Source organism: Gallus gallus, chromosome 5, assembly GCF_016699485.2.
Source record: "Gallus gallus isolate bGalGal1 chromosome 5, bGalGal1.mat.broiler.GRCg7b, whole genome shotgun sequence".
NCBI classification, from domain to species: Eukaryota; Metazoa; Chordata; class Aves; order Galliformes; family Phasianidae; genus Gallus; species Gallus gallus.
This window is the reverse complement of record NC_052536.1, coordinates 54,462,660-54,487,926: the sequence shown is the minus strand read 5'-3', so window position 1 is coordinate 54,487,926 and position 25,267 is coordinate 54,462,660. Positions and strand designations below refer to the sequence as shown.

Below are 25,267 nucleotides of genomic sequence, written 5' to 3'. Positions count from 1 at the left end.
CAAACTCTGCTGCAAACCCTGTTGTAAGAAGGACAATCTCCAACGTCTTCTGATGGCTTTCTGGGTTCTCCTGCCGCCTGCCTACTCTGCCAGCTTTGGCCACCTGTACCTGTCGCTGGTTGACTGCATCACACTATCCGGGATGAGTTCACGGGAACTCCCTTGAGGTCCCAGCCCTTGAAATATGTTGAAACTTTTCCACTGCACTCAAGGAGATGACTAAGCTCTTAAAACTGATGTGGGCAACTTGTTCTTACCCTGCGCCTGCTGTTTGGATTTCTCTGGTCTCTCACTGTGAGCCGATGGAGAAATGCAGCCTGCCTCCTCCGCTGTCTGAGCATTCTCGGTGTATTCCAGCTGAGCTGGTTTCTAGCAATGGCAATGCCCCATCAGGCTGAGCCTCTGCCAGATGGGCTCACTAATATATTGCCTTGCATTGTCATAGCTCCCCACTGTGTGACCTTGTGTGCCAGCATCCCATAACACACACCCTCCCAGCATCCCCTTGCCTGAGCACTGCTTCACCCACCAGAAGACAGAAAGAGGGCTGATCTGGCTGGCCATCAGCCCTCCATAAAGATGCTGGTCTCTGCTGGGGCACTCCGTTCACTCCATGCAGTGAAGCAGAAGTCTGGCCCAGGAATCGCATCTCAGCTGATTCCTTCCCTGCCCAGCAGGGGGAGGCAGGCACTGCACTGACCGGGCTTTAGCTCTAACAGAGCAGCCAGGCTTTGCGCTGAACCTCTGGGGCAATAGGTCAGTCAAACTGAGGTCTTGTTTCACAGTGTCAAGCAGGATTAATACTTCACAAGACTCATTGACTTGATAACGTTGATGGAGGGAAGGGAGCAGCATCCTGTCTTGCTGCTTGGTAGGCAAGGAGGAAATTCCTGCTGTGTGGGACAGACAGCATGTGAAAGTCTCTGTGTTCTCTGCTCTGCCCATTCTCTTTTCTTTGGAATATGTGTTTTCACGCACCTTGATACTGCGTAGCACTGCCGTGAACTAGCCTCTAGCTGGAGCCAGAGATTTCTGTATTCCCCTACTGTCCTGAAGTAGCCTAACAAGTGAATGGCTAATAACGCTCTTGCCTTCTTGGCAGCGTCAATCCTCCACGGCCTGCAGTTGGTCCACAGGCTCGTTAAAGCAACGTGATCCTGCAGCGGTGGGAGGGAGGGAGAAACAACCCTTTCCGAATGTTTAGCTACGCCAAATCACACCTGCTGTGGACCAAAAGACGGAAATCGCCCGTAAACTACTTGCTGAGTTTCTTTCCTTCTCTCCAGCAGCTGTTTCTTTGGTATGGTGATCCCTTCTCTTGTGTTGCTGATGCAAAACGCAAGGAAACAAGTGGAGCCGTCAACCAGGCTACAAGTTAGGTCACTGCAAAGATTAGGGGTTAATCCATTAATCCACTGCAAAAGACGGGGCTGAGTGAAACACGCCCGTGGAGTGAAAGTCCTGGCTGGCTCGGGGCAGGCAAGTTGTAGGGCAGGCACAAGAGCTCCCAGGGGCTGTTGGTCACTAAAGGCGTGAGTGGCAGCTGCCCAGGATAAACGTGACCCGGATGGAGGCCTGCAGTTACCCTGTTGCACAACCCTGCCTGCTTTCTGGTTAAAGCTATGGGGGATCAGCTGGTCTTCCAACCCCACAGGTAGTCTGGGGAGAGAGAGTGGGTGTCCCATGAAAACCCTTAAAATCACGCATCCAAATAGTGGAAAGAGAGGGACTGAGGTGCCTTTCTGAGACTGATGTAGGCAGACTGGGAGAGGCAAAGTCCAACCCAAGTCCTTCTGTCAAAATGAACCAATAATAAATGCTCGTTGTTTCTGAGATGTATGGCTGTTGCATGCTGCTGATGGCCTCTTCCCTGCACATTGTGATTCCTCGCATGGCCAGGCAGGCAGGAGGCTGGGGAAAGCATGCAGCACCCGCAGCAGCACAGGTAATGTTGGTTCAGGCCCTGCTCTGCAGTGGGGGAGTCGGCCTTTCACTCTAATGAGGACCTTTGGCTCCATAGGATATGTTTTGTGGAGTTGTTCGTCCTGTCATTAGTGGTGACTTCTCTTCAGCAGTGGAACAAGTGAAACACTTAGGCCTGGAGGATGGTTTTTTTTTTGGCTCCATCCCTGGTAAGTAATATCTCTATCATTTCTCTTGCCTCTCCAGCTACAGGTCTGAGCTGGTCCCACAGCACACCTTGCACATTGCTGTTGATCTGATGTGTCCCAGTAATCACCGTTTCTAACACAGAGGGCTGTTCACTGCTGAGTGGTTTCAGAGCCGTTTGGTGGTGCCTGAGTGTAAGATTTGGATGAAGATTTCTGGTTAGTTCAGCGGTGGGCCTTCTTGGGTCACCCAGAGGAGGGCTTCTCCCCTGGGTGACCCTCAGCTGGAGAAAATGGGCATGTTGAGGCTAGGGAGAGGGCCTAGGGGGCAAAGCTGCACAGCAGGGTGGTTGTGAGGATCTCATACGGTCACTTCTCACAGGCACTTAGGCTAGATTTGTCACCGGGCCTCAGCATCCACTGCTGTTCATGGCTGCTTCTGCTGGCACTGCTCTGGTCCATGCTCCCGTACCACAAATGGGAAAGCTGCTCCTGTATTTAGTCTCTTGTCCACACAGAGACACTAGGTGGGACAAAAGGCCTTATGGGCAGCCTGTTAGCATGAGGTGTGCTCATCCAGATCATCAATAAAAAGGGCTGGCCCCAGTACTGACCCCTGAGGAACACAGCTAGCGACTGATGGCCAGCTGGATTTAAGTCTCCTCTCCTCTCCTCGCCACCTCTCTCTGGGCCCAGCTGTCCAGCCAGTTTTTTACCCAGTGAATAGTACAACCATCCAAGCCATAGACTGTCAGCTTCTCCAGGGGAAGAGGGCGGGGTCTAGGGGGATGAAGTCTAGGTAGACAGCATCCACAGCCTTTCCCCCATCCACTAGGTGAGTCACCTGGTTGTAGGAGTCAAGGTTGGACAAACAGGAACATGAATTCATGTTGGCTAGGCCGGATCACCTGGTTGTCTTCAATATGCCATGTGATCACACTCAGGACAATCTGCTCCAGGACCTTCCCCAATACCAAAGTCAGGCTGACAGGTGTGAAGTTCCTCATGAAGTTCCTGGTGGCTACCAGCATTTCTACATATGCCACAGGAGTCCAGTCTTTTGACTTGCCTGGGCCACATGGAGTGAAGAGGAACTGTCTTGGGCCACACAGAAAATACACAGTTAACGTAGATCAGCTACAAAACTTATTTTATATATGCATATCTTTTATTAAAAGGTAAAAAACAGCAACAAAAACGTAAAACTAGCGGTATATGTAGCTTTATTTAGTGAGCCTCATGCATCAGCTTCTGGTTCAACAGCAGTGGCTGTAGTTCTTAGTGAGTTCCCAAGGGGTTTGGCAGAGGTTGTACAAAAAGAGGTCACTCACTACCTGGGAGCTCAGTCCGGCCACGTGCCTCACAGCAGGGCCGATGCCAGGGCCACGGCAGCCCAGGGCAGCTGAGAGGGGCTGTTCGAGGTGGGGCCGAAGGCTGGGGCTGGGGCGTTTGTGACATCACGGTGCGTCACAATGCGGGGCTGGTATTGAGGCCATCAGCAGGCAGCGGCTGCTCCACTTTGGCCTGGGCCAGCGGTGAGTGCAGCAGCAAGGGGGAGGGCTGTGCTGGGCCGGGCGCAAACACCGGCCCGCGAGGGGTTTGGGAGCCCGCAGTGGTGGCAGCGAGCTCTCAGGGGAGCCTGCGAGCGGCTCTCTGGCAGTCACCACCAGTGCTGGCCTCAGCCCCTGCTGCCTCCCAGCTCCCTCGCCCCCACTCCTACCTGACCCCAGGGGCTGTGGCTCCTGGCCCCGCTCCCCCAGCCGCGCGCGAGCTCCCACCCAGCCCCACTGACCTCCCCTCTCTCACTTCTTCCAGATCATGGCTTTGGCGTTTGTCTTCTCGTTGTTGGCGCAGAGAGTGCCATGTGTTGGTGATTATTTGGATGAGGAAACCCTCAACCGCATGCAGCAGCGTGAGGAGTATCTGCAAGAGCAGATGACAAAGCTGCTGCTGGAGATAGAAGAGATGGAAAGGGCGCAGGGCAGGATGGGCTTGCAAGCCCTGCTCTTTGCTTTGTTGCCATACTGGAAAACTGTGAGCGTTCTTTGTCTCTTCGTCTTTCTGTTTTGGTTCATGTGGAAGATCCACAAGAAGTTCCGGGGCGTTGAAGACGACAGTGATGTGGAGAGCTCCAGCAGTGAGGAGCAGCAGCAGGAGCAGCAGGAGCTGGAGCAGCAGGAGCAACAGATGCAGGTGGTGGAAGTGGAAGCAAAGGATGAATTTGTCTTTGCTGAAGAGTTCTGGCCAATCCATACCCATCAAGAGGATGGTGAACAGATCCTCTCGCTGTTGCATCACCTCATTGATATCTGCCAACATATCGTGGCGGATACTTTCTATCCAGTGCCAGCACACACCACTGGGGTGGGCAGTGTCTATGAAGGCTGGTGTCCCCTTGTAAATGAGCCTGTCTTCTGCGTGGTTGTGTCCCTGTTGGCCCCCCGTGGGCACACTTTCCACCCGGATCTGGGCGCCCCAGAGGAGCTGCCAGCGAGGAACTCCCGTGTCCGTGTAGAGCTGGAATGCACGTGCGGGAGGGAGCAGGAGATGCGCATGCGATGCTTCCTCCACGCCTCCGCGGCAGAGCTGAGAAATCAGCAGTCCAACCTCCTGCACAGCCTCTGCACTGACTCCTACCTGGATGTAGAGAAGACTGCTCACTGGTTCCAGAACCTGATCAGAAATGCCTGGAAATGCACGCATTTGTCAGCAATGTGCAGCCTGAATGTGACGCAGTCCAAGCGCTCCTGCAGGCTTCAGGTGACAGATGTCTACAAGAAAATCTTCTTAGTTGAGATGCTGTTTGGCGTACAGCAAGATGACACGGACATCTTTCTGAGCAGCCAGGAGACAGAGGTCGGTACTACTCCCAGCACGACCTGGCCACAGAGCTGTGCTGTGGCAGAAGCGAAGTTCTTCCTACTTGTAGCCGCCCGTGCTGAGGAGAGGAATTTCTACATCAGATATATGCAAGTGTGCGCCTATATCCTGGCGGGCCTCAACTTTTCAGTCTATGAACTGAAGACAGTGCTCATGCACCTCCTGACTGCCATCCCTTTGGAAAGCTGGCATGGGAGATATTTCCTGGAGCGGATCGATGACCTCTTGCGCTACCTGCGCTGCTGCGTGGAGGAGAAGCATCTGGGCCACTTCTTCATTGGAAATGAAGACGTGCCTGCGGAGATTATCTTGCCGCAGGATTTCCGAGAGTCCGAACCGCTCAACCTCTTCCAGCACCTGGAGGATGCGGAAAGACATGAGCAGGCACTGCAGGAGTTGGAGGAGCTGCAAGATCGGCTCATGAGCCTGCTGATCTATGGGAAGTGAGAGACATCCACTTGTCCCACAGACGAGCACCCTGAACACGGAGAAGACACCGCTCCGTAGGCAGTGGGAATTGCTCCTGGATGTTTTCTCCACACTGGGGCAGCCGATGAAGAGGGTGCTGCGTGAACACTTGAAACAGAGACTCTTCAAACCAGCTGGGCAGAGACCACCCAGCCTCTCCAAGAGCATCTGTTTGCTCCGGGAGCATTTTCCCCTAGGAAGACCGGCAATGAAAGACTTGCTTGAAGAACCTGATCTGAAGAAGTAGAGCACAATGTACTTTGTGACGTGTGCTTAGAAAGAGCTGATGCGAAAAAGCAGAAATACCACCTGTTGAAGTCGCGTATTTTAGAACTACAGTTGTTGAATGATGTGGTTAATTCTCACTTCTCAAGCTCTAGTAGAATTATATTCATATATTATCTATAGTATCAGAGACTAGAAAGTACGTTGTGATCTGTTCTGTTCTTTTAATAATTTTAATAAACATATTTATTTTTATAACTTTGCGTGGGTTATAGAGTTGTATTCCGCACATCAAAACCCTCTGCCCGTAACTCTTTGTCAAAGAAAACAGGGATAGGGTGTTGAATGCTTGGCTGCCACAGAATTGGGTAGCGTGCTGTGGAAAAGGTGACTGCCATCCCTGCAGGAAGGGTGTGGGGAGATGCTCCTCAAGCAGCAGGGGATCGTCTGCTGTCTCACAGTCAGGTGGGAAGGGGTGACCTCAACGACAGCGAGGGATGGAAACAAGTCCCTGTTCAGGGCTAGGAACATGACTTGCCTGGTTAAGCCCTCCGATTACTATCCACGTCTGGTTTTCCACACTGGAAATGAAGATGTATGCAAAAGAATTTCTCAGGCGATCAAAAGGGTCTTCAGGGCTCGGGGAAGACTTCTGAAGGGGTTGGCAGCGCAAGTTGTGTTCTCCTCTGTCCTCTCAGTTGGTGACTGGGACCCACACAAAAGGAGGAGGGTGGGCATGCTGAATGAATGGCTTTGTGAATGGTGTTGTGCTCAGGGCTTTGGGTACTATGGCTTGGGACACAGCCTTGAGAAAGGGGGAATGCTGACGGCGGAGGGAGCCGACTGACTAGAAGGGCCACAAATAGTCTTGGGAGCAAGCTGGCTGGGCTGGTAAGCAGGGCCTTAAACTAGATATGATGCGGGAAGGGGGTGTGCTGGGTGACAGTGAAGCACATAGGAACACTGTCACCTTGGGAGGCGGTAAGAGAAAACCCCAGACTTGTCCTGGAGGTATTAGGGTGGGCTCCTCTGAGAAGGCAACGAGGCCAATAGCTAAGCTGAAGTGCCTCTATACCGATGTACACAGCATGGGAAATAAACAGGAGGAGCTAGAAACCGTGGGAAAGTATTGGGAAAGGATGAGCTGACTGCTATCATGGAAACATGGTGGGATGAATCCCATGATTGGAATACTTTGATTGAGGACTACAGGCTTTTCAGAAGGGATAGACAGGGTAGGAGGGGTGGCAGAGTTGCCCTCTAAGTTAGGAAGTGGATAGATTGCGAAGAGCTGTGCCCGAGGAACAGCCACTGTCAGGTTGAGAGCTTGTGGGTAAGAATCAGGGATCGGTCCAGCAAAGGGCATCTAGTGGTTGGGGTCTGCTAGAGGCCACCTGATCAGGGGGAGCCTGTTGACAAGGCCTTCTTGCTTCAGCTGCAGGAGGTGTTGTGCTCGTGGGCTCCTGTCCTGATGGGGGATTTCAACCACCCGGATGTCTGCTGGAATAGTGGCATGGCAGGTGGCAGACAATCCAGAAGATTCCTGGAGTCTGTTGACAACTTTCTGGTCCAGGTAATAGATGGACCAACCCGAGGTGAAGCCTTGCTGGACCTGGTGCTCACAGTGAGAGGTGTGCAGGAGGAGAGCATTAGAGAGGTTAAGATTGGAGGGAGCCTGGACTGTACTGACCACGGCTTGGTGGAGTTTGTGATCTTGAAGAACGTGGGCCTGGCACAAAGCAGAGCTAGGCCCCTGTGCTTTAGGAGAGCAAAATTCCAGCTGCTTAAGGAACTGCTGCGTGGGATCCCCTGGGAAACTGTCCTTAAGGGCATGGGTACAGAACAGAGCTGGCAGCTCTTTAAGGACACCCTTCTGAGAGTGCAACGGCTCTCCATCCCCCAGCAGAAGAAGTCCAGCAGGGGAGGCAGGCAACCGCTGTAGCTATGCAAGGGCCTGAAGCTGAAACTGAGGGAAAAGAGGGAAGTGTACAGAAAGTGGAAGCAGGGTTGTGTAGGCTGGGAGGAATACAGGGCTGTTGTCCATGTGTGTAGAGATAGGATTAGGAAAGCCAACGCGCAGGTGGAGCTGAACTTGGCGAGGGATGTGAAAGATAACAAGAAGGGGTTCTACAGGTACATAGGCAGGAGGAGACAGGCCAAGGAGGGCGCTCCCCCTCTGATGAAAGGCAGTGGGGAGCTGGCTTCCTCAGACACAGAAAAAGCTGAGGTACTCAATGAGTGCCTTGCCTCAGTCTTCATGGGTGGTCAGGCTTCCTGTGTCTGCCAGGACCACGAGCCTCTAGGTGAGGGTGCGGGGAGTGGTTTCTGTCCCACTGTAAGAGTGGAACAAGTCCGAGTCGTCCTCATGAAATGGAACGTGTCTAAGTCCACGGGGCCGGATGATATCCATCCCAGGGTTCTGAAAGAGATGGCTGATGTGGTTGCCGAGCCGCTCTCCATCATATTTGAAAAATCATGGCTGTCCGGTGAAGTCCCCGGTGACTGGAAAAAGGGAAACCTTGCTCCCGTTTTTAAGAAAGGGAGAAAGGAAGACCTGGGGAACTACAGGCCGGTGAGCCTCACCTCTGTGCCTGGGAAGATCATGGAGCAGATCCTCCTAGAAACTGTATTAAGGCACATACGAGACAAAGAGGTGATCCAAGACAGCCAGCATGGCTTCAGCAAGGGCAGATCTTGCCTGACCAATCTGGTGGCCTTTATGATGGAGTGACGGCTTTGGTGGATGGGGGGAGGGCGTGGATGTCATCTACCTGGACTTCTGCAAAGCCTTTGACACGGTCCCTCACCACGTGCTTCTCTCTAAATTGGAGAGGTGTGGATTTGAAGGATGGACTGTTCGATGGATTAGGAATTGGTCGGCTGGATGCAGCCAAAGAGTTGTGATCAATGGTTCTGTGTCAGGGTGGAGGCCGGCCATGAGTGGTGTCCCTGAGGGGTGGGTCTTGGGACATCGAGGCCCTGGAATGTGTCGAGAGAAGGGCAACAAAGCTGGTGAGGGGTCTGGAGCACAAATCTTATGAGGAGCGGCTGAGGGAGCTGGGATCGTTCAGTGTGGAGAAGAGGAGGCTGAGGGGAGATCTCATTGCACTCTACAGCTGGGGTTTGGCCTCTTCTCCCAGGCAACAAACAGGAGCCGAGGAAACGGCCACAAGTTGTGCCAGAGGAGATTTAGATTTGATATAAGGAAAAATCTGATTTTCTCTCCGAGAGTGGTCAGACACTGGAATGGCCTGCCCAGGGAGGTGGTGGAGTCGCCGTCCCTGGCAGTGTTCAAGAGGCGCCTGGACGAGAAGCTACGAGATACGGTTTAGTGGCTTTTGGTAGTAACGGTAATGGGAGGACGGTTGGACTAGACGATCTTGTAGGTAGGTCCTTTCCAGCCTTGTGATTCTATGATTCTCTCCGCCGCTAAGGGGTCGCTGTGTTGCTGCGCAGGAGGCTGGACGGCGTCCCGCAGTCCCTGCACTGCTGCGTGGAGGAGAACCGTCTCAGCCCTCCTCTGTGTAGATGAGGCTGTGCCCCAGGAGACGTTTGATTGCAGCAGGATGTAGAGTAGATAGAGTGTCTCAGGAAAACCCAACCACTTGACGTCAGATCCCACAAACTCTGCTGCAAACCCTGTTGTAAGAAGGACAATCTCCAACGTCTTCTGATGGCTTTCTGGGTTCTCCTGCCGCCTGCCTACTCTGCCAGCTTTGGCCACCTGTACCTGTCGCTGGTTGACTGCATCACACTATCCGGGATGAGTTCACGGGAACTCCCTTGAGGTCCCAGCCCTTGAAATATGTTGAAACTTTTCCACTGCACTCAAGGAGATGACTAAGCTCTTAAAACTGATGTGGGCAACTTGTTCTTACCCTGCGCCTGCTGTTTGGATTTCTCTGGTCTCTCACTGTGAGCCGATGGAGAAATGCAGCCTGCCTCCTCCGCTGTCTGAGCATTCTCGGTGTATTCCAGCTGAGCTGGTTTCTAGCAATGGCAATGCCCCATCAGGCTGAGCCTCTGCCAGATGGGCTCACTAATATATTGCCTTGCATTGTCATAGCTCCCCACTGTGTGACCTTGTGTGCCAGCATCCCATAACACACACCCTCCCAGCATCCCCTTGCCTGAGCACTGCTTCACCCACCAGAAGACAGAAAGAGGGCTGATCTGGCTGGCCATCAGCCCTCCATAAAGATGCTGGTCTCTGCTGGGGCACTCCGTTCACTCCATGCAGTGAAGCAGAAGTCTGGCCCAGGAATCGCATCTCAGCTGATTCCTTCCCTGCCCAGCAGGGGGAGGCAGGCACTGCACTGACCGGGCTTTAGCTCTAACAGAGCAGCCAGGCTTTGCGCTGAACCTCTGGGGCAATAGGTCAGTCAAACTGAGGTCTTGTTTCACAGTGTCAAGCAGGATTAATACTTCACAAGACTCATTGACTTGATAACGTTGATGGAGGGAAGGGAGCAGCATCCTGTCTTGCTGCTTGGTAGGCAAGGAGGAAATTCCTGCTGTGTGGGACAGACAGCATGTGAAAGTCTCTGTGTTCTCTGCTCTGCCCATTCTCTTTTCTTTGGAATATGTGTTTTCACGCACCTTGATACTGCGTAGCACTGCCGTGAACTAGCCTCTAGCTGGAGCCAGAGATTTCTGTATTCCCCTACTGTCCTGAAGTAGCCTAACAAGTGAATGGCTAATAACGCTCTTGCCTTCTTGGCAGCGTCAATCCTCCACGGCCTGCAGTTGGTCCACAGGCTCGTTAAAGCAACGTGATCCCGCAGCGGTGGGAGGGAGGGAGAAACAACCCTTTCCGAATGTTTAGCTACGCCAAATCACACCTGCTGTGGACCAAAAGACGGAAATCACCCGTAAACTACTTGCTGAGTTTCTTTCCTTCTCTCCAGCAGCTGTTTCTTTGGTATGGTGATCCCTTCTCTTGTGTTGCTGATGCAAAACGCAAGGAAACAAGTGGAGCCGTCAACCAGGCTACAAGTTAGGTCACTGCAAAGATCAGGGGTTAATCCATTAATCCACTGCAAAAGACGGGGCTGAGTGAAACACGCCCGTGGAGTGAAAGTCCTGGCTGGCTCGGGGCAGGCAAGTTGTAGGGCAGGCACAAGAGCTCCCAGGGGCTGTTGGTCACTAAAGGCGTGAGTGGCAGCTGCCCAGGATAAACGTGACCCGGATGGAGGCCTGCAGTTACCCTGTTGCACAACCCTGCCTGCTTTCTGGTTAAAGCTATGGGGGATCAGCTGGTCTTCCAACCCCACAGGTAGTCTGGGGAGAGAGAGTGGGTGTCCCATGAAAACCCTTAAAATCACGCATCCAAATAGTGGAAAGAGAGGGACTGAGGTGCCTTTCTGAGACTGATGTAGGCAGACTGGGAGAGGCAAAGTCCAACCCAAGTCCTTCTGTCAAAATGAACCAATAATAAATGCTCGTTGTTTCTGAGATGTATGGCTGTTGCATGCTGCTGATGGCCTCTTCCCTGCACATTGTGATTCCTCGCATGGCCAGGCAGGCAGGAGGCTGGGGAAAGCATGCAGCACCCGCAGCAGCACAGGTAATGTTGGTTCAGGCCCTGCTCTGCAGTGGGGGAGTCGGCTTTCACTCTAATGAGGACCTTTGGCTCCATAGGATGTGCTTTGTGGAGTTGTTCGTCCTGTCATTAGTGGTGACTTCTCTTCAGCAGTGGAACAAGTGAAACACTTAGGCCTGGAGGATGGTTTTTTTTTTGGCTCCATCCCTGGTAAGTAATATCTCTATCATTTCTCTTGCCTCTCCAGCTACAGGTCTGAGCTGGTCCCACAGCACACCTTGCACATTGCTGTTGATCTGATGTGTCCCAGTAATCACCGTTTCTAACACAGAGGGCTGTTCACTGCTGAGTGGTTTCAGAGCCGTTTGGTGGTGCCTGAGTGTAAGATTTGGATGAAGATTTCTGGTTAGTTCAGCGGTGGGCCTTCTTGGGTCACCCAGAGGAGGGCTTCTCCCCTGGGTGACCCTCAGCTGGAGAAAATGGGCATGTTGAGGCTAGGGAGAGGGCCTAGGGGGCAAAGCTGCACAGCAGGGTGGTTGTGAGGATCTCATACGGTCACTTCTCACAGGCACTTAGGCTAGATTTGTCACCGCGCCTCAGCATCCACTGCTGTTCATGGCTGCTTCTGCTGGCACTGCTCTGGTCCATGCTCCCGTACCACAAATGGGAAAGCTGCTCCTGTATTTAGTCTCTTGTCCACACAGAGACACTAGGTGGGACAAAAGGCCTTATGGGCAGCCTGTTAGCATGAGGTGTGCTCATCCAGATCATCAATAAAAAGGGCTGGCCCCAGTACTGACCCCTGAGGAACACAGCTAGCGACTGATGGCCAGCTGGATTTAACTCTCCTCTCCTCTCCTCGCCACCTCTCTCTGGGCCCAGCTGTCCAGCCAGTTTTTACCCAGTGAATAGTACAACCATCCAAGCCATAGACTGTCAGCTTCTCCAGGGGAAGAGGGCGGGGTCTAGGGGGATGAAGTCTAGGTAGACAGCATCCACAGCCTTTCCCCCATCCACTAGGTGAGTCACCTGGTTGTAGGAGTCAAGGTTGGACAAACAGGAACATGAATTCATGTTGGCTAGGCCTGATCACCTGGTTGTCTTCAATATGCCATGTGATCACACTCAGGACAATCTGCTCCAGGACCTTCCCCAATACCAAAGTCAGGCTGACAGGTGTGAAGTTCCTCATGAAGTTCCTGGTGGCTACCAGCATTTCTACATATGCCACAGGAGTCCAGTCTTTTGACTTGCCTGGGCCACATGGAGTGAAGAGGAACTGTCTTGGGCCACACAGAAAATACACAGTTAACGTAGATCAGCTACAAAACTTATTTTATATATGCATATCTTTTATTAAAAGGTAAAAAACAGCAACAAAAACGTAAAACTAGCGGCATATGTAGCTTTGTTTTGGTGAGCCTCATGCATCAGCTTCTGGTTCAACAGCAGTGGCTGCAGTTCTTAGTGAGTTCCCAAGGGGTTTGGCAGAGGTTGTACAAAAAGAGGTCACTCACTACCTGGGAGCTCAGTCCGGCCACGTGCCTCACAGCAGGGCCGATGCCAGGGCCACGGCAGCCCAGGGCAGCTGAGAGGGGCTGTTCGAGGTGGGGCCGAAGGCTGGGGCTGGGGCGTTTGTGACATCACGGTGCGTCACAATGCGGGGCTGGTATTGAGGCCATCAGCAGGCAGCGGCTGCTCCACTTTGGCCTGGGCCAGCGGTGAGTGCAGCAGCAAGGGGGAGGGCTGTGCTGGGCCGGGCGCAAACACCGGCCCGCGAGGGGTTTGGGAGCCCGCAGTGGTGGCAGCGAGCGCTCAGGGGAGCCTGCGAGCGGCTCTCTGGCAGTCACCACCAGCGCTGGCCTCAGCCCCTGCTGCCTCCCAGCTCCCTCGCCCCCACTCCTACCTGACCCCAGGGGCTGTGGCTCCTGGCCCAACTCCCCCAGCCGTGCGCGAGCTCCCACCCAGCCCCACTGACCTCCCCTCTCTCACTTCTTCCAGATCATGGCTTTGGCGTTTGTCTTCTCGTTGTTGGCGCAGAGAGTGCCATGTGTTGGTGATTATTTGGATGAGGAAACCCTCAACCGCATGCAGCAGCGTGAGGAGTATCTGCAAGAGCAGATGACAAAGCTGCTGCTGGAGATAGAAGAAATGGAAATGGCGCGGAGCAGGATGGGCTTGCAAGCCCTGCTCTTTGCTTTGTTGCCATACTGGAAAATTGTGAGCGTTCTTTGTCTCTTCGTCTTTCTGTTTTGGTTCATGTGGAAGATCCACAAGAAGTTCCGGGGCGTTGAAGACAACAGTGGTGTGGAGAGCTCCAGCAGTGAGGAGCAGCAGCAGGAGCAGCAGGAGCAGCAGGAGCAGCAGGAGCAGGAGCAGCAGGAGCAACAGATGCAGGTGGTGAAAGTGAAAGCAAAGGATGAATTTGTCTTTGCTGAAGAGTTCTGGCCAATCCATACCCATCAAGAGGATGGTGAACAGATCCTCTCGCTGTTGCATCACCTCATCGATATCTGCCAACATATCGCGGCAGATACTTTCTATCCAGTGCCAGCACACACCACCGGGGTGGGCAGTGTCTATGAAGGCTGGTGTCCCCTTGTAAATAAGCCTGTCTTCTGCGTGGTTGTGCCCCTGTTGGCCCCCCGTGGGCACACTTTCCACCTGGATCTGGGCGCCCCAGAGGAGCTGCCAGCGAGGAACTCCCGTGTCCGTGTACAGCTGGAATGCACGTGCGGGAGGGAGCAGGAGATGCGCATGCGATGCTTCCTCCACGCCTCTGCGGCAGAGCTGAGAAATCAGAAGTCCAACGTCCTACGCAACCTCTGCACTGACTCCTACCTGGATGTGGAGAAGACTGCCCAGTGGTTCCAGAAGCTGATCAGAAATGCCTGGAAATGCAGGCATTCGTCAACAATGCGCAGCCTGAATGTGACGCAGTCCAAGCGCTCCTGCAGGTTTCGGGTGACAGATGTCTACAAGAAAATCTTCTTAGTTGAGATGCTGTTTGGCGTACAGCAAGATGACACGGACATCTTTCTGAGCAGCCAGGAGACAGAGATCGGTACTACTCCCAGCACGATCTGGCCACAGAGCTGTGCTGTGGCAGAAGCAAAGTTCTTCCTACTTGTAGCCGCCCGTGCCAAGGAAAGGAATTTCTACATCAGATATATGCAAGTGTGCACCTATATCCTGGCGGGCCTCAACTTTTCAGTCTATGAACTGAAGACAGTGCTCATGCACCTCCTGACTGCCATCCCTTTGGAAGGTTGGCATAGGAGCTATTTCCTGGAGCGGATCGATGACATCTTGCGCTACCTGCGCTGCTGCGTGGAGGAGAAGCATCTGGGCCACTTCTTCATTGGAAATGAAGACGTGCCTGCAGAGATTATCTTGCCGCAGGATTTCCGAGAGTCCGAACCGCTCAACCTCTTCGAGCACCTGGAGGATCCGGAAAGACATGAGCAGGCACTGCAGGAGTTGGAGGAGCTGCAAGATCGGCTCCTGAGCCTGCTGATCTATGGGAAGTGAGAGACATCCACTTGTCCCACAGACGAGCACCCTGGACACGGAGAAGTCACCGCTCCGTACGCAGTGGGAATTGCTCCTGGATGTTTTCTCCACACTGGGGCAGCCATACCCCACGCCGATGAAGAGGGTGCTGCGTGAACACTTGAAACAGAGACTCTTCAAACCAGCTGGGCAGAGACCACCCAGCCTCTCCAAGAGCATCTGTTTGCTCCGGGAGCATTTAGAAGAACCTGATCTGAAGAAGTAGAGCACAATGTACTTTGTGACGTGTGCTTAGAAACAGCTGATGCGAACAAGCAGAAATACCACCTGTTGAAGTCGCGTATTTTAGAACTATAGTTGTTGAATGATGTGATTGTCACTTTTCAAGCTCTAGTAGAATTATATGTATATATTATCTATTGTATTATAGAGTAGAAAGTATGTTGTAAGTCTGTTCTGTTCTTTTATTAATTTTAATAAACATATTTATTTTTATAACTTTGCGTGGGTTATAGAGTTGTATTCTGCACATCAAAACCCTCTGCCCGTAGCTCCTTGTCAAAGAAAGCAGGGATACGGTGTTGAATGCTCGGCTGCCACAGAATTGGGTAGCGTGCTGTGGAAAAGGTGACCCACTGATCTCTTGTGCCACCTCCTCCCGGATGCAGCGGTGGCACTCTTTCTCACTCTGGCGGCTTTGGGTGTTTTCAAGACCCTGCATTATATGGGTGAAGATGTTCAAGCTTTCGGTAATCATCCAAATGAGCTGCACTTGTCTGAGTGCTGCAGAAGCCCAGGCTTCTTCCTGCTTGCAGGAAGTTGGCATCCAACAGGAGGCCTGAAGGGTTTAGGTAAGGGCAGATCTCAGCAGAACATGCTTAAACAAAACTGTTGTAAGCCCTGTTGTAGCTTGATAGCTGCATATTTGATCTTTTCATTCACAGTGGTGCTTTATTTGCTTTAAAGGCTGTTTTTCTTAACTCCTTTCGTGTCTCTGGGGCTGGCCTGAGCCTATCTGTGGTTTTGCCTGTTGGGTATGTTGCTGTCCCTGCCGTTGCCCGGCATGGCCTGGCTCTCCTTTCTTTTTTGCTGCAATGACTAGCTTCAGAGCAGGTAAGACTGCACTGGGCAACGGATCCGGAGTGAAAAAGGCCAACAAAAAAGCTCTTTTTAAGGCTTTTTTGAAGCCAGCAACAGTGCTGCGCTTGTGCTGGGGGGCTGGCAGCTTCTGGGCGGGCTGCTGAGCGAGCAGGGGTGGAGCTGGCACGTTAGAGGCACAGTTTAAACACCGGACGAACGTGTCATCACCCAGCCCTGACCTAGGCACCTGCTGATAAGCTTTAGACAGCTAGCTTCTGCCCACAGAGCACACCAGGTGAGTAACCGTTGTCTCTGCCCACCGAGAACAGGGAGGTTCAGTGAGTGAGCACAGCCCACACTGCCCATACAGTGCTGCAGCTGTGGGTGTGGGAGGTGGGTCAAGCGGTGAGGAGTGTAAGTGTTGTCCCGCCTTGCTCAGGAGACCAGCTTTCCTCTTGGCAGTCTCTGAGACCGCCAGCTTAAACATGGTCTCCACCAGACAGCAGGCTTATTCCAAGAAGATCTTGACAACCCAGACAGAGGGCCTGCCCAGAAATGTGGCTGTTCAGGTCTCCGGGTGCAGAGAGTGCCTAGGCCTGCTGCTGCCCGGGGAGGGTGGCAGAGGCTCTACCAGTGTGCGGTGTGAGCAGGTGGATGAGCTGCTTAGCCTGGTGGTGGAGCTCAAGGAGGAGGTGGAGAGACTAAGGACCATCAGGGAGCGTGAGCGGGAGATCGACTGTTGGAGTGACTCGCTGGCGTGCTGGAGGGAAGGGTGCCAGGGAGATACCCCCAGAAAAGTGGTTGACTCCCTGCCCTGTCACAGTTGGACAGACCTGACTGATGAGGAGGTTTGGAAGAGAGTCCCGACTCAACATCACGGGAGCCCCCCCCTGCCTGCCTACCCTGCTTCCCCAGCTCCCTCTAAGCAGCAGGTTTGAGACGCTGGAAATTGAAGGGGAGGTGAGTGGGGAGGATCTGCCTAGGAGGGAGCCTAAGGCGAGGCAGTCACCCCCATGTCTTGAGACTGCCTCTGTCAGGAGAGAAAGGAAGGTGGTCGTGGTGGGTGACTCCCTTGTCAGAGGAACTGAAGGCCCCATGTGCAGACCGGACCCGAGCCGTCGGGAAGTGTGCTGCCCTCCTGGGGCCTGGGTCAGGTACATAACTAGAAACAACTAGAAAACTCCCTAAGCTGGTTAGGTCCACTGATTACTTTCCATTACCCATAGTTCAGGTGGGCAGTAATGAAATAGCTCAGAGAAGCCTACGAAAAGAGATTTCAGGGGTTTAGGGCGTTTAGTTCAAGGAGCAGGAGCACAAGTGATCTCTTATTCTATACCTTCAGGGGCAGTGAAGGACACAGAGCGGGCTTGGAAAGCACAAGTAACAAAGTAAGAAGTAACAGTGTCAAGGCAGAAACTTTGGGTTCTTTAATCATGTGGCAGTTTACTGGGCCCCTGGCATGTTCTCCATGAACGATATCCACCTATCTCAAAGGGGGAAATGAATCCTAGCACAGGAGCTAGCGGGCCTTATTGAAAGAGCTTTAAACTAGCTATGACAGGGGAAGGGGACAAAACAGGGCTCACGAGAGATGAGCCTAAGGGAACAATGCTTGAGCTGGGGGTGAGGCAGATGACTCGGCTGACGTGGATCTACATACACCACTGCACGCAGCAAGGCAGCAAGCGGGAGGAGCTGGAAGCAACTGTGAGGCAGGCTATGACCTGGTTGCTATTACCGAAACATGGCGGGACCACTCCCACGCCTGGAGTGCTGTGATGGATGGCTACGAGCTCTTCAGGGGGGATAGACAAGGAAGGAAGGGTGGTGGTGTGGCTCTTTTTGTTAAAGAGTGTTTTGATGTTGAAGAGCTTGGGGTTGGGAATGATGAAGTTGACTGCCTGTGGTTAAGGATCAGGGGGAAGGTCTGTTGGGGTGACATCTTGGTGGGCTTCTGTTACGGACCGCCTAATCAGGATGAAGAGAAGGACGAGGCATTCTGTGAGCAGCTTGCGGAAGTTGCGCGATCGCCAGCACTCGTTCTCATGGGAGACTTCACCTTCCCTGATATTTGTTGGAAATACAATACAGCACAGAGGAAGCAGTCCAGGAGGTTTCTAGAGCGTGTGGAAGGTTTCTAGAGCGTGTGGAAGATAGCTTCGTGGCACAGCTGGTACGAGAGGCTACCGGGGTGGTGCCCTGCTAGACCTGCTCCTCACTAACAGAGAGGGACCGGTGGGAGATGGGAAGGTTGGGGACTGTCGTGGGCAGAGCGACCACGAAATTGTAGAATTCTCTATTCTTGGAGATGGATGATTGCTCGATCGCCGAGTTTCGCTGCTTCGGAGCCGTCCCGGCCAGAACCGCAGCGGCGGACCGCGACGTAGACGACGGTTTCGGTCGGTTCCTTCATCGAGGGAACGCCGGGATAACGGACCAGCCCGGCAGCTCTCGCGAGAGCGGCTGACGTGAAGTGAGCCTTGCCAGAGCAGCGGCTCTGCATCCGCGCCCTCTGCCTGGAGAAGGCGTTGGGGATGGGGAGGAGGAGTCGGCCGTTCAGACGAGCTGAAGCGGTCGTTGCTCTCTGGGCACACCGAGGTGCAACCACGGTCACCACACGGCGGCGAGCTGCTGCTAAAAGGCACGTAGAGACTCAGGCTGAAAGCATGAATGTCCGTGCCGCAGTTCAGGTCTCGGGCTGTGGAGAATGCCCGGCCCTGTCACTGCTACAGGAGGGCAGCCGGGATACCGCCTGTGTGCGGTGTGAGCAGGTGAGGGATCTGCTCAGCCTGGTGCTAGAGCTGAAGGAGGAAGCAGAAAGGCTGAGGAGCATCCGGGACTGTGGGAAGGGGATTGCTTGGTGGAGTCGCACTCTGCCATCCCTGCAGGAAGGGTGTGGGGAGATGCTCCTCAAGCAGCAGGGGATCGTCTGCTGTCTCACAGTCAGGTGGGAAGGGGTGACCTCAACGACAGCGAGGGATGGAAACAAGTCCCTGTTCAGGGCTAGGAACATGACTTGCCTGGTTAAGCCCTCCGATTACTATCCACGTCTGGTTTTCCACACTGGAAATGAAGATGTATGCAAAAGAATTTCTCAGGCGATCAAAAGGGTCTTCAGGGCTCGGGGAAGACTTCTGAAGGGGTTGGCAGCGCAAGTTGTGTTCTCCTCTGTCCTCTCAGTTGGTGACTGGGACCCACACAAAAGGAGGAGGGTGGGCATGCTGAATGAATGGCTTTGTGAATGGTGTTGTGCTCAGGGCTTTGGGTACTATGGCTTGGGACACAGCCTTGAGAAAGGGGGAATGCTGACGGCGGAGGGAGCCGACTGACTAGAAGGGCCACAAATAGTCTTGGGAGCAAGCTGGCTGGGCTGGTAAGCAGGGCCTTAAACTAGATATGATGCGGGAAGGGGGTGTGCTGGGTGACAGTGAAGCACATAGGAACACTGTCACCTTGGGAGGCGGTAAGAGAAAACCCCAGACTTGTCCTGGAGGTATTAGGGTGGGCTCCTCTGAGAAGGCAACGAGGCCAATAGCTAAGCTGAAGTGCCTCTATACCGATGTACACAGCATGGGAAATAAACAGGAGGAGCTAGAAACCGTGGGAAAGTATTGGGAAAGGATGAGCTGACTGCTATCATGGAAACATGGTGGGATGAATCCCATGATTGGAATACTTTGATTGAGGACTACAGGCTTTTCAGAAGGGATAGACAGGGTAGGAGGGGTGGCAGAGTTGCCCTCTAAGTTAGGAAGTGGATAGATTGCGAAGAGCTGTGTCTGAGGAACAGCCACTGTCAGGTTGAGAGCTTGTGGGTAAGAATCAGGGATCGGTCCAGCAAAGGGCATCTAGTGGTTGGGGTCTGCTAGAGGCCACCTGATCAGGGGGAGCCTGTTGACGAGGCCTTCTTGCTTCAGCTGCAGGAGGTGTTGTACTCGTGGGCTCCTGTCCTGATGGGGGATTTCAACCACCCGGATGTCTGCTGGAATAGTGGCATGGCAGGTGGCAGACAATCCAGAAGATTCCTGGAGTCTGTTGACAACTTTCTGGTCCAGGTAATAGATGGACCAACCCGAGGTGAAGCCTTGCTGGACCTGGTGCTCACAGTGAGAGGTGTGCAGGAGGAGAGCATTAGAGAGGTTAAGATTGGAGGGAGCCTGGGCTGTAGTGACCACGCCTTGGTGGAGTTTGTGATCTTGAAGAACGTGGGCCTGGCACAAAGCAGAGCTAGGCCCCTGTGCTTTAGGAGAGCAAAATTCCAGCTGCTTAAGGAACTGCTGCGTGGGATCCCCTGGGAAACTGTCCTTAAGGGCATGGGTACAGAACAGAGCTGGCAGCTCTTTAAGGACACCCTTCTGAGAGTGCAACGGCTCTCCATCCCCCAGCAGAAGAAGTCCAGCAGGGGAGGCAGGCAACCGCTGTAGCTATGCAAGGGCCTGAAGCTGAAACTGAGGGAAAAGAGGGAAGTGTACAGAAAGTGGAAGCAGGGTTGTGTAGGCTGGGAGGAATACAGGGCTGTTGTCCATGTGTGTAGAGATAGGATTAGGAAAGCCAACGCGCAGGTGGAGCTGAACTTGGCGAGGGATGTGAAAGATAACAAGAAGGGGTTCTACAGGTACATAGGCAGGAGGAGACAGGCCAAGGAGGGCGCTCCCCCTCTGATGAAAGGCAGTGGGGAGCTGGCTTCCTCAGACACAGAAAAAGCTGAGGTACTCAATGAGTGCCTTGCCTCAGTCTTCATGGGTGGTCAGGCTTCCTGTGTCTGCCAGGACCACGAGCCTCTAGGTGAGGGTGCGGGGAGTGGTTTCTGTCCCACTGTAAGAGTGGAACAAGTCCGAGTCGTCCTCATGAAATGGAACGTGTCTAAGTCCACGGGGCCGGATGATATCCATCCCAGGGTTCTGAAAGAGATGGCTGATGTGGTTGCCGAGCCGCTCTCCATCATATTTGAAAAATCATGGCTGTCCGGTGAAGTCCCCGGTGACTGGAAAAAGGGAAACCTTGCTCCCGTTTTTAAGAAAGGGAGAAAGGAAGACCTGGGGAACTACAGGCCGGTGAGCCTCACCTCTGTGCCTGGGAAGATCATGGAGCAGATCCTCCTAGAAACTGTATTAAGGCACATACGAGACAAAGAGGTGATCCAAGACAGCCAGCATGGCTTCAGCAAGGGCAGATCTTGCCTGACCAATCTGGTGGCCTTTATGATGGAGTGACGGCTTTGGTGGATGGGGGGAGGGCGTGGATGTCATCTACCTGGACTTCTGCAAAGCCTTTGACACGGTCCCTCACCACGTGCTTCTCTCTAAATTGGAGAGGTGTGGATTTGAAGGATGGACTGTTCGATGGATTAGGAATTGGTCGGCTGGATGCAGCCAAAGAGTTGTGATCAATGGTTCTGTGTCAGGGTGGAGGCCGGCCATGAGTGGTGTCCCTGAGGGGTGGGTCTTGGGACATCGAGGCCCGGGAATGTGTCGAGAGAAGGGCAACAAAGCTGGTGAGGGGTCTGGAGCACAAATCTTATGAGGAGCGGCTGAGGGAGCTGGGATCGTTCAGTGTGGAGAAGAGGAGGCTGAGGGGAGATCTCATTGCACTCTACAGCTGGGGTTTGGCCTCTTCTCCCAGGCAACAAACAGGAGCCGAGGAAACGGCCACAAGTTGTGCCAGAGGAGATTTAGATTTGATATAAGGAAAAATCTGATTTTCTCTCCGAGAGTGGTCAGACACTGGAATGGCCTGCCCAGGGAGGTGGTGGAGTCGCCGTCCCTGGCAGTGTTCAAGAGGCGCCTGGACGAGAAGCTACGAGATACGGTTTAGTGGCTTTTGGTAGTAACGGTAATGGGAGGACGGTTGGACTAGACGATCTTGTAGGTAGGTCCTTTCCAGCCTTGTGATTCTATGATTCTCTCCGCCGCTAAGGGGTCGCTGTGTTGCTGCGCAGGAGGCTGGACGGCGTCCCGCAGTCCCTGCACTGCTGCGTGGAGGAGAACCGTCTCAGCCCTCCTCTGTGTAGATGAGGCTGTGCCCCAGGAGACGTTTGATTGCAGCAGGATGTAGAGTAGATAGAGTGTCTCAGGAAAACCCAACCACTTGACGTCAGATCCCACAAACTCTGCTGCAAACCCTGTTGTAAGAAGGACAATCTCCAACGTCTTCTGATGGCTTTCTGGGTTCTCCTGCCGCCTGCCTACTCTGCCAGCTTTGGCCACCTGTACCTGTCGCTGGTTGACTGCATCACACTATCCGGGATGAGTTCACGGGAACTCCCTTGAGGTCCCAGCCCTTGAAATATGTTGAAACTTTTCCACTGCACTCAAGGAGATGACTAAGCTCTTAAAACTGATGTGGGCAACTTGTTCTTACCCTGCGCCTGCTGTTTGGATTTCTCTGGTCTCTCACTGTGAGCCGATGGAGAAATGCAGCCTGCCTCCTCCGCTGTCTGAGCATTCTCGGTGTATTCCAGCTGAGCTGGTTTCTAGCAATGGCAATGCCCCATCAGGCTGAGCCTCTGCCAGATGGGCTCACTAATATATTGCCTTGCATTGTCATAGCTCCCCACTGTGTGACCTTGTGTGCCAGCATCCCATAACACACACCCTCCCAGCATCCCCTTGCCTGAGCACTGCTTCACCCACCAGAAGACAGAAAGAGGGCTGATCTGGCTGGCCATCAGCCCTCCATAAAGATGCTGGTCTCTGCTGGGGCACTCCGTTCACTCCATGCAGTGAAGCAGAAGTCTGGCCCAGGAATCGCATCTCAGCTGATTCCTTCCCTGCCCAGCAGGGGGAGGCAGGCACTGCACTGACCGGGCTTTAGCTCTAACAGAGCAGCCAGGCTTTGCGCTGAACCTCTGGGGCAATAGGTCAGTCAAACTGAGGTCTTGTTTCACAGTGTCAAGCAGGATTAATACTTCACAAGACTCATTGACTTGATAACGTTGATGGAGGGAAGGGAGCAGCATCCTGTCTTGCTGCTTGGTAGGCAAGGAGGAAATTCCTGCTGTGTGGGACAGACAGCATGTGAAAGTCTCTGTGTTCTCTGCTCTGCCCATTCTCTTTTCTTTGGAATATGTGTTTTCACGCACCTTGATACTGCGTAGCACTGCCGTGAACTAGCCTCTAGCTGGAGCCAGAGATTTCTGTATTCCCCTACTGTCCTGAAGTAGCCTAACAAGTGAATGGCTAATAACGCTCTTGCCTTCTTGGCAGCGTCAATCCTCCACGGCCTGCAGTTGGTCCACAGGCTCGTTAAAGCAACGTGATCCCGCAGCGGTGGGAGGGAGGGAGAAACAACCCTTTCCGAATGTTTAGCTACGCCAAATCACACCTGCTGTGGACCAAAAGACGGAAATCGCCCGTAAACTACTTGCTGAGTTTCTTTCCTTCTCTCCAGCAGCTGTTTCTTTGGTATGGTGATCCCTTCTCTTGTGTTGCTGATGCAAAACGCAAGGAAACAAGTGGAGCCGTCAACCAGGCTACAAGTTAGGTCACTGCAAAGATCAGGGGTTAATCCATTAATCCACTGCAAAAGACGGGGCTGAGTGAAACACGCCCGTGGAGTGAAAGTCCTGGCTGGCTCGGGGCAGGCAAGTTGTAGGGCAGGCACAAGAGCTCCCAGGGGCTGTTGGTCACTAAAGGCGTGAGTGGCAGCTGCCCAGGATAAACTTGACCCGGATGGAGGCCTGCAGACGTTTGGGTGGGTTTGTTTGTGCCAGGGCTAAACCTTCCTCCAAAAATGCCGTGATCCCTGTAGTCAGCGTTCACACGCTTTGGCTGCCCCGACTTAAGAGTTATGAGCTGCAAGAGGTGTTTGGTCAGCTGAAGGCAGATCACAGAATACACAGATCTAAATCAGGGTGAGCCAATGAACGGAGAAGTCACAGCACTCCTAGCCACGTCAATCACAGCCCACGTTTGCCAAGCAGCTTAAAAGAACATGTACACAAAGCACTGGTGGGGAATGGTGGAAAACTTGCTATTTCCAAGCAGAATGCTTTCTGGAATCATGCGTGTTTCATGCAGCAATTAATGGAAACGGCTGTGCAAGTGTTATGACCCTGTATTGTTTCTGTATTTCTTGTTGAACGGTAGTACTGTTACAACAGTACTACTGTATACTAATATGTATTGCTGAAAGAGGTGTATTGCTATTATGTTACTGTTATTTTATCACTACTGCTTTTATAGGTTAAGGCTTAAGCAAGCTGACCATGGGAGCCGAAAAAGGCGGAGAAAACCCCATCAGGTAGAGGACTTGAATGGCTGAAGTCCCTTTCAGCTTCCACCCTGCATTCTACTGCTGCTCTCTAAACTGACGACGTGATGAATGTCGGGCAGGACACGGCCCGGCTGCTGGCAGCTGATTTGAGCGCAGCCATACAGGTGAGACTTCCTGATAGGTTAGGACATGGCCTTGGGAACGATGCTGGCAGCTAACCCATGGGCAGGGTGCCACGGAGCAGTTACCCTGTTGCACAACCCTGCCTGCTTTCCGGTTAAAGCTATGGGGGATCAGCTGGTCCTCCAACCCCACAGGTAATCTGGGGAGAGAGAGTGGGTGTCCCATGAAAACCCTTAAAATCACGCATCCAAATAGTGGACAGAGAGGGACTGAGGTGCCTTTTTGAGATTGATGTGGGCAGACTGGGAGAGGCAAAGTCCAACCCAAGTCCTTCTGTCAAAATGAACCAATAATAAATCCTCGTTGTTTCTGAGATGTATGGCTGTTGCATGCTGCCGATGGCCTCTTCCCTGCACATTGTGATTCCTCGCATGGCCAGGCAGGCAGGAGGCTGGGGAAAGCATGCAGCACCCGCAGCAGCACAGGTAATGTTGGTTCAGGCCCTGCTCTGCAGTGGGGGAGTCGGCTTTCACTCTAATGAGGACCTTTGGCTCCATAGGATGTGCTTTGTGGAGTTGTTCGTCCTGTCATTAGTGGTGACTTCTCTTCAGCAGTGGAACAAGTGAAACACTTAGGCCTGGAGGATGGTTTTTTTTGGCTCCATCCCTGGTAAGTAATATCTCTATCATTTCTCTTGCCTCTCCAGCTACAGGTCTGAGCTGGTCCCACAGCACACCTTGCACATTGCTGTTGATCTGATGTGTCTCAGTAATCACCGTTTCTAACACAGAGGGCTGTTCACTGCTGAGTGGTTTCAGAGCCGTTTGGTGGTGCCTGAGTGTAAGATTTGGATGAAGATTTCTGGTTAGTTCAGCGGTGGGCCTTCTTGGGTCACCCAGAGGAGGGCTTCTCCCCTGGGTGACCCTCAGCTGGAGAAAATGGGCATGTTGAGGCTAGGGAGAGGGCCTAGGGGGCAAAGCTGCACAGCAGGGTGGTTGTGAGGATCTCATACGGTCACTTCTCACAGGCACTTAGGCTAGATTTGTCACCGGGCCTCAGCATCCACTGCTGTTCATGGCTGCTTCTGCTGGCACTGCTCTGGTCCATGCTCCCG

At 53.2% G+C, this 25,267-nt stretch overlaps 2 protein-coding genes across 3 annotated transcripts; both read left to right on the top strand.

Moving 5' to 3' along the window:
- The first annotated feature begins 1,753 nt into the window (after nt 1–1,753).
- On the top strand, nt 1,754–5,939 carry LOC121113253 (inositol 1,4,5-trisphosphate receptor-interacting protein-like 1). Of its 2 annotated transcripts, none has more exons than XM_040701644.1 (2): nt 1,754–2,132; nt 3,924–5,939. In XM_040701644.1, the coding sequence occupies exons 1-2, from the start codon at nt 2,106–2,108 to the stop codon at nt 5,433–5,435; spliced, it is 1,539 nt and encodes a 512-aa protein (XP_040557578.1). In that variant the 5' UTR covers nt 1,754–2,105; the 3' UTR covers nt 5,436–5,939. The 2 variants fall into 2 exon arrangements, with proteins under 2 accessions (XP_040557578.1, XP_040557579.1); XM_040701645.1 differs by lacking the exon at nt 1,754–2,132 and adding an exon at nt 2,228–3,643.
- Nucleotides 5,940–11,830: 5,891 nt separating this feature from the next.
- On the top strand, nt 11,831–15,234 carry LOC101748182 (inositol 1,4,5-trisphosphate receptor-interacting protein-like 1-like). Its single transcript, XM_040701643.1, has 2 exons — nt 11,831–12,944; nt 13,225–15,234. The coding sequence occupies exon 2, from the start codon at nt 13,228–13,230 to the stop codon at nt 14,752–14,754; it is 1,527 nt and encodes a 508-aa protein (XP_040557577.1). The 5' UTR covers nt 11,831–12,944; nt 13,225–13,227; the 3' UTR covers nt 14,755–15,234.
- Nucleotides 15,235–25,267: the final 10,033 nt, after the last annotated feature.

What these genes read in the sequence shown, in the direction of transcription:
- LOC121113253 (XM_040701644.1), top strand. Translation starts at nt 2,106, where the DNA reads ATGGTTTTTTTTTTGGCTCCATCCCTG. An exon ending in TTTTTTTGGCTCCATCCCTG is followed by an intron (nt 2,133 to 3,923) that starts GTAAGTAATATC and finishes CACTTCTTCCAG; the next exon opens with ATCATGGCTTTGGCGTTTGT.
- LOC101748182 (XM_040701643.1), top strand. Translation starts at nt 13,228, where the DNA reads ATGGCTTTGGCGTTTGTCTTCTCGTTGTTGGCGCAGAGAGTGCCATGT.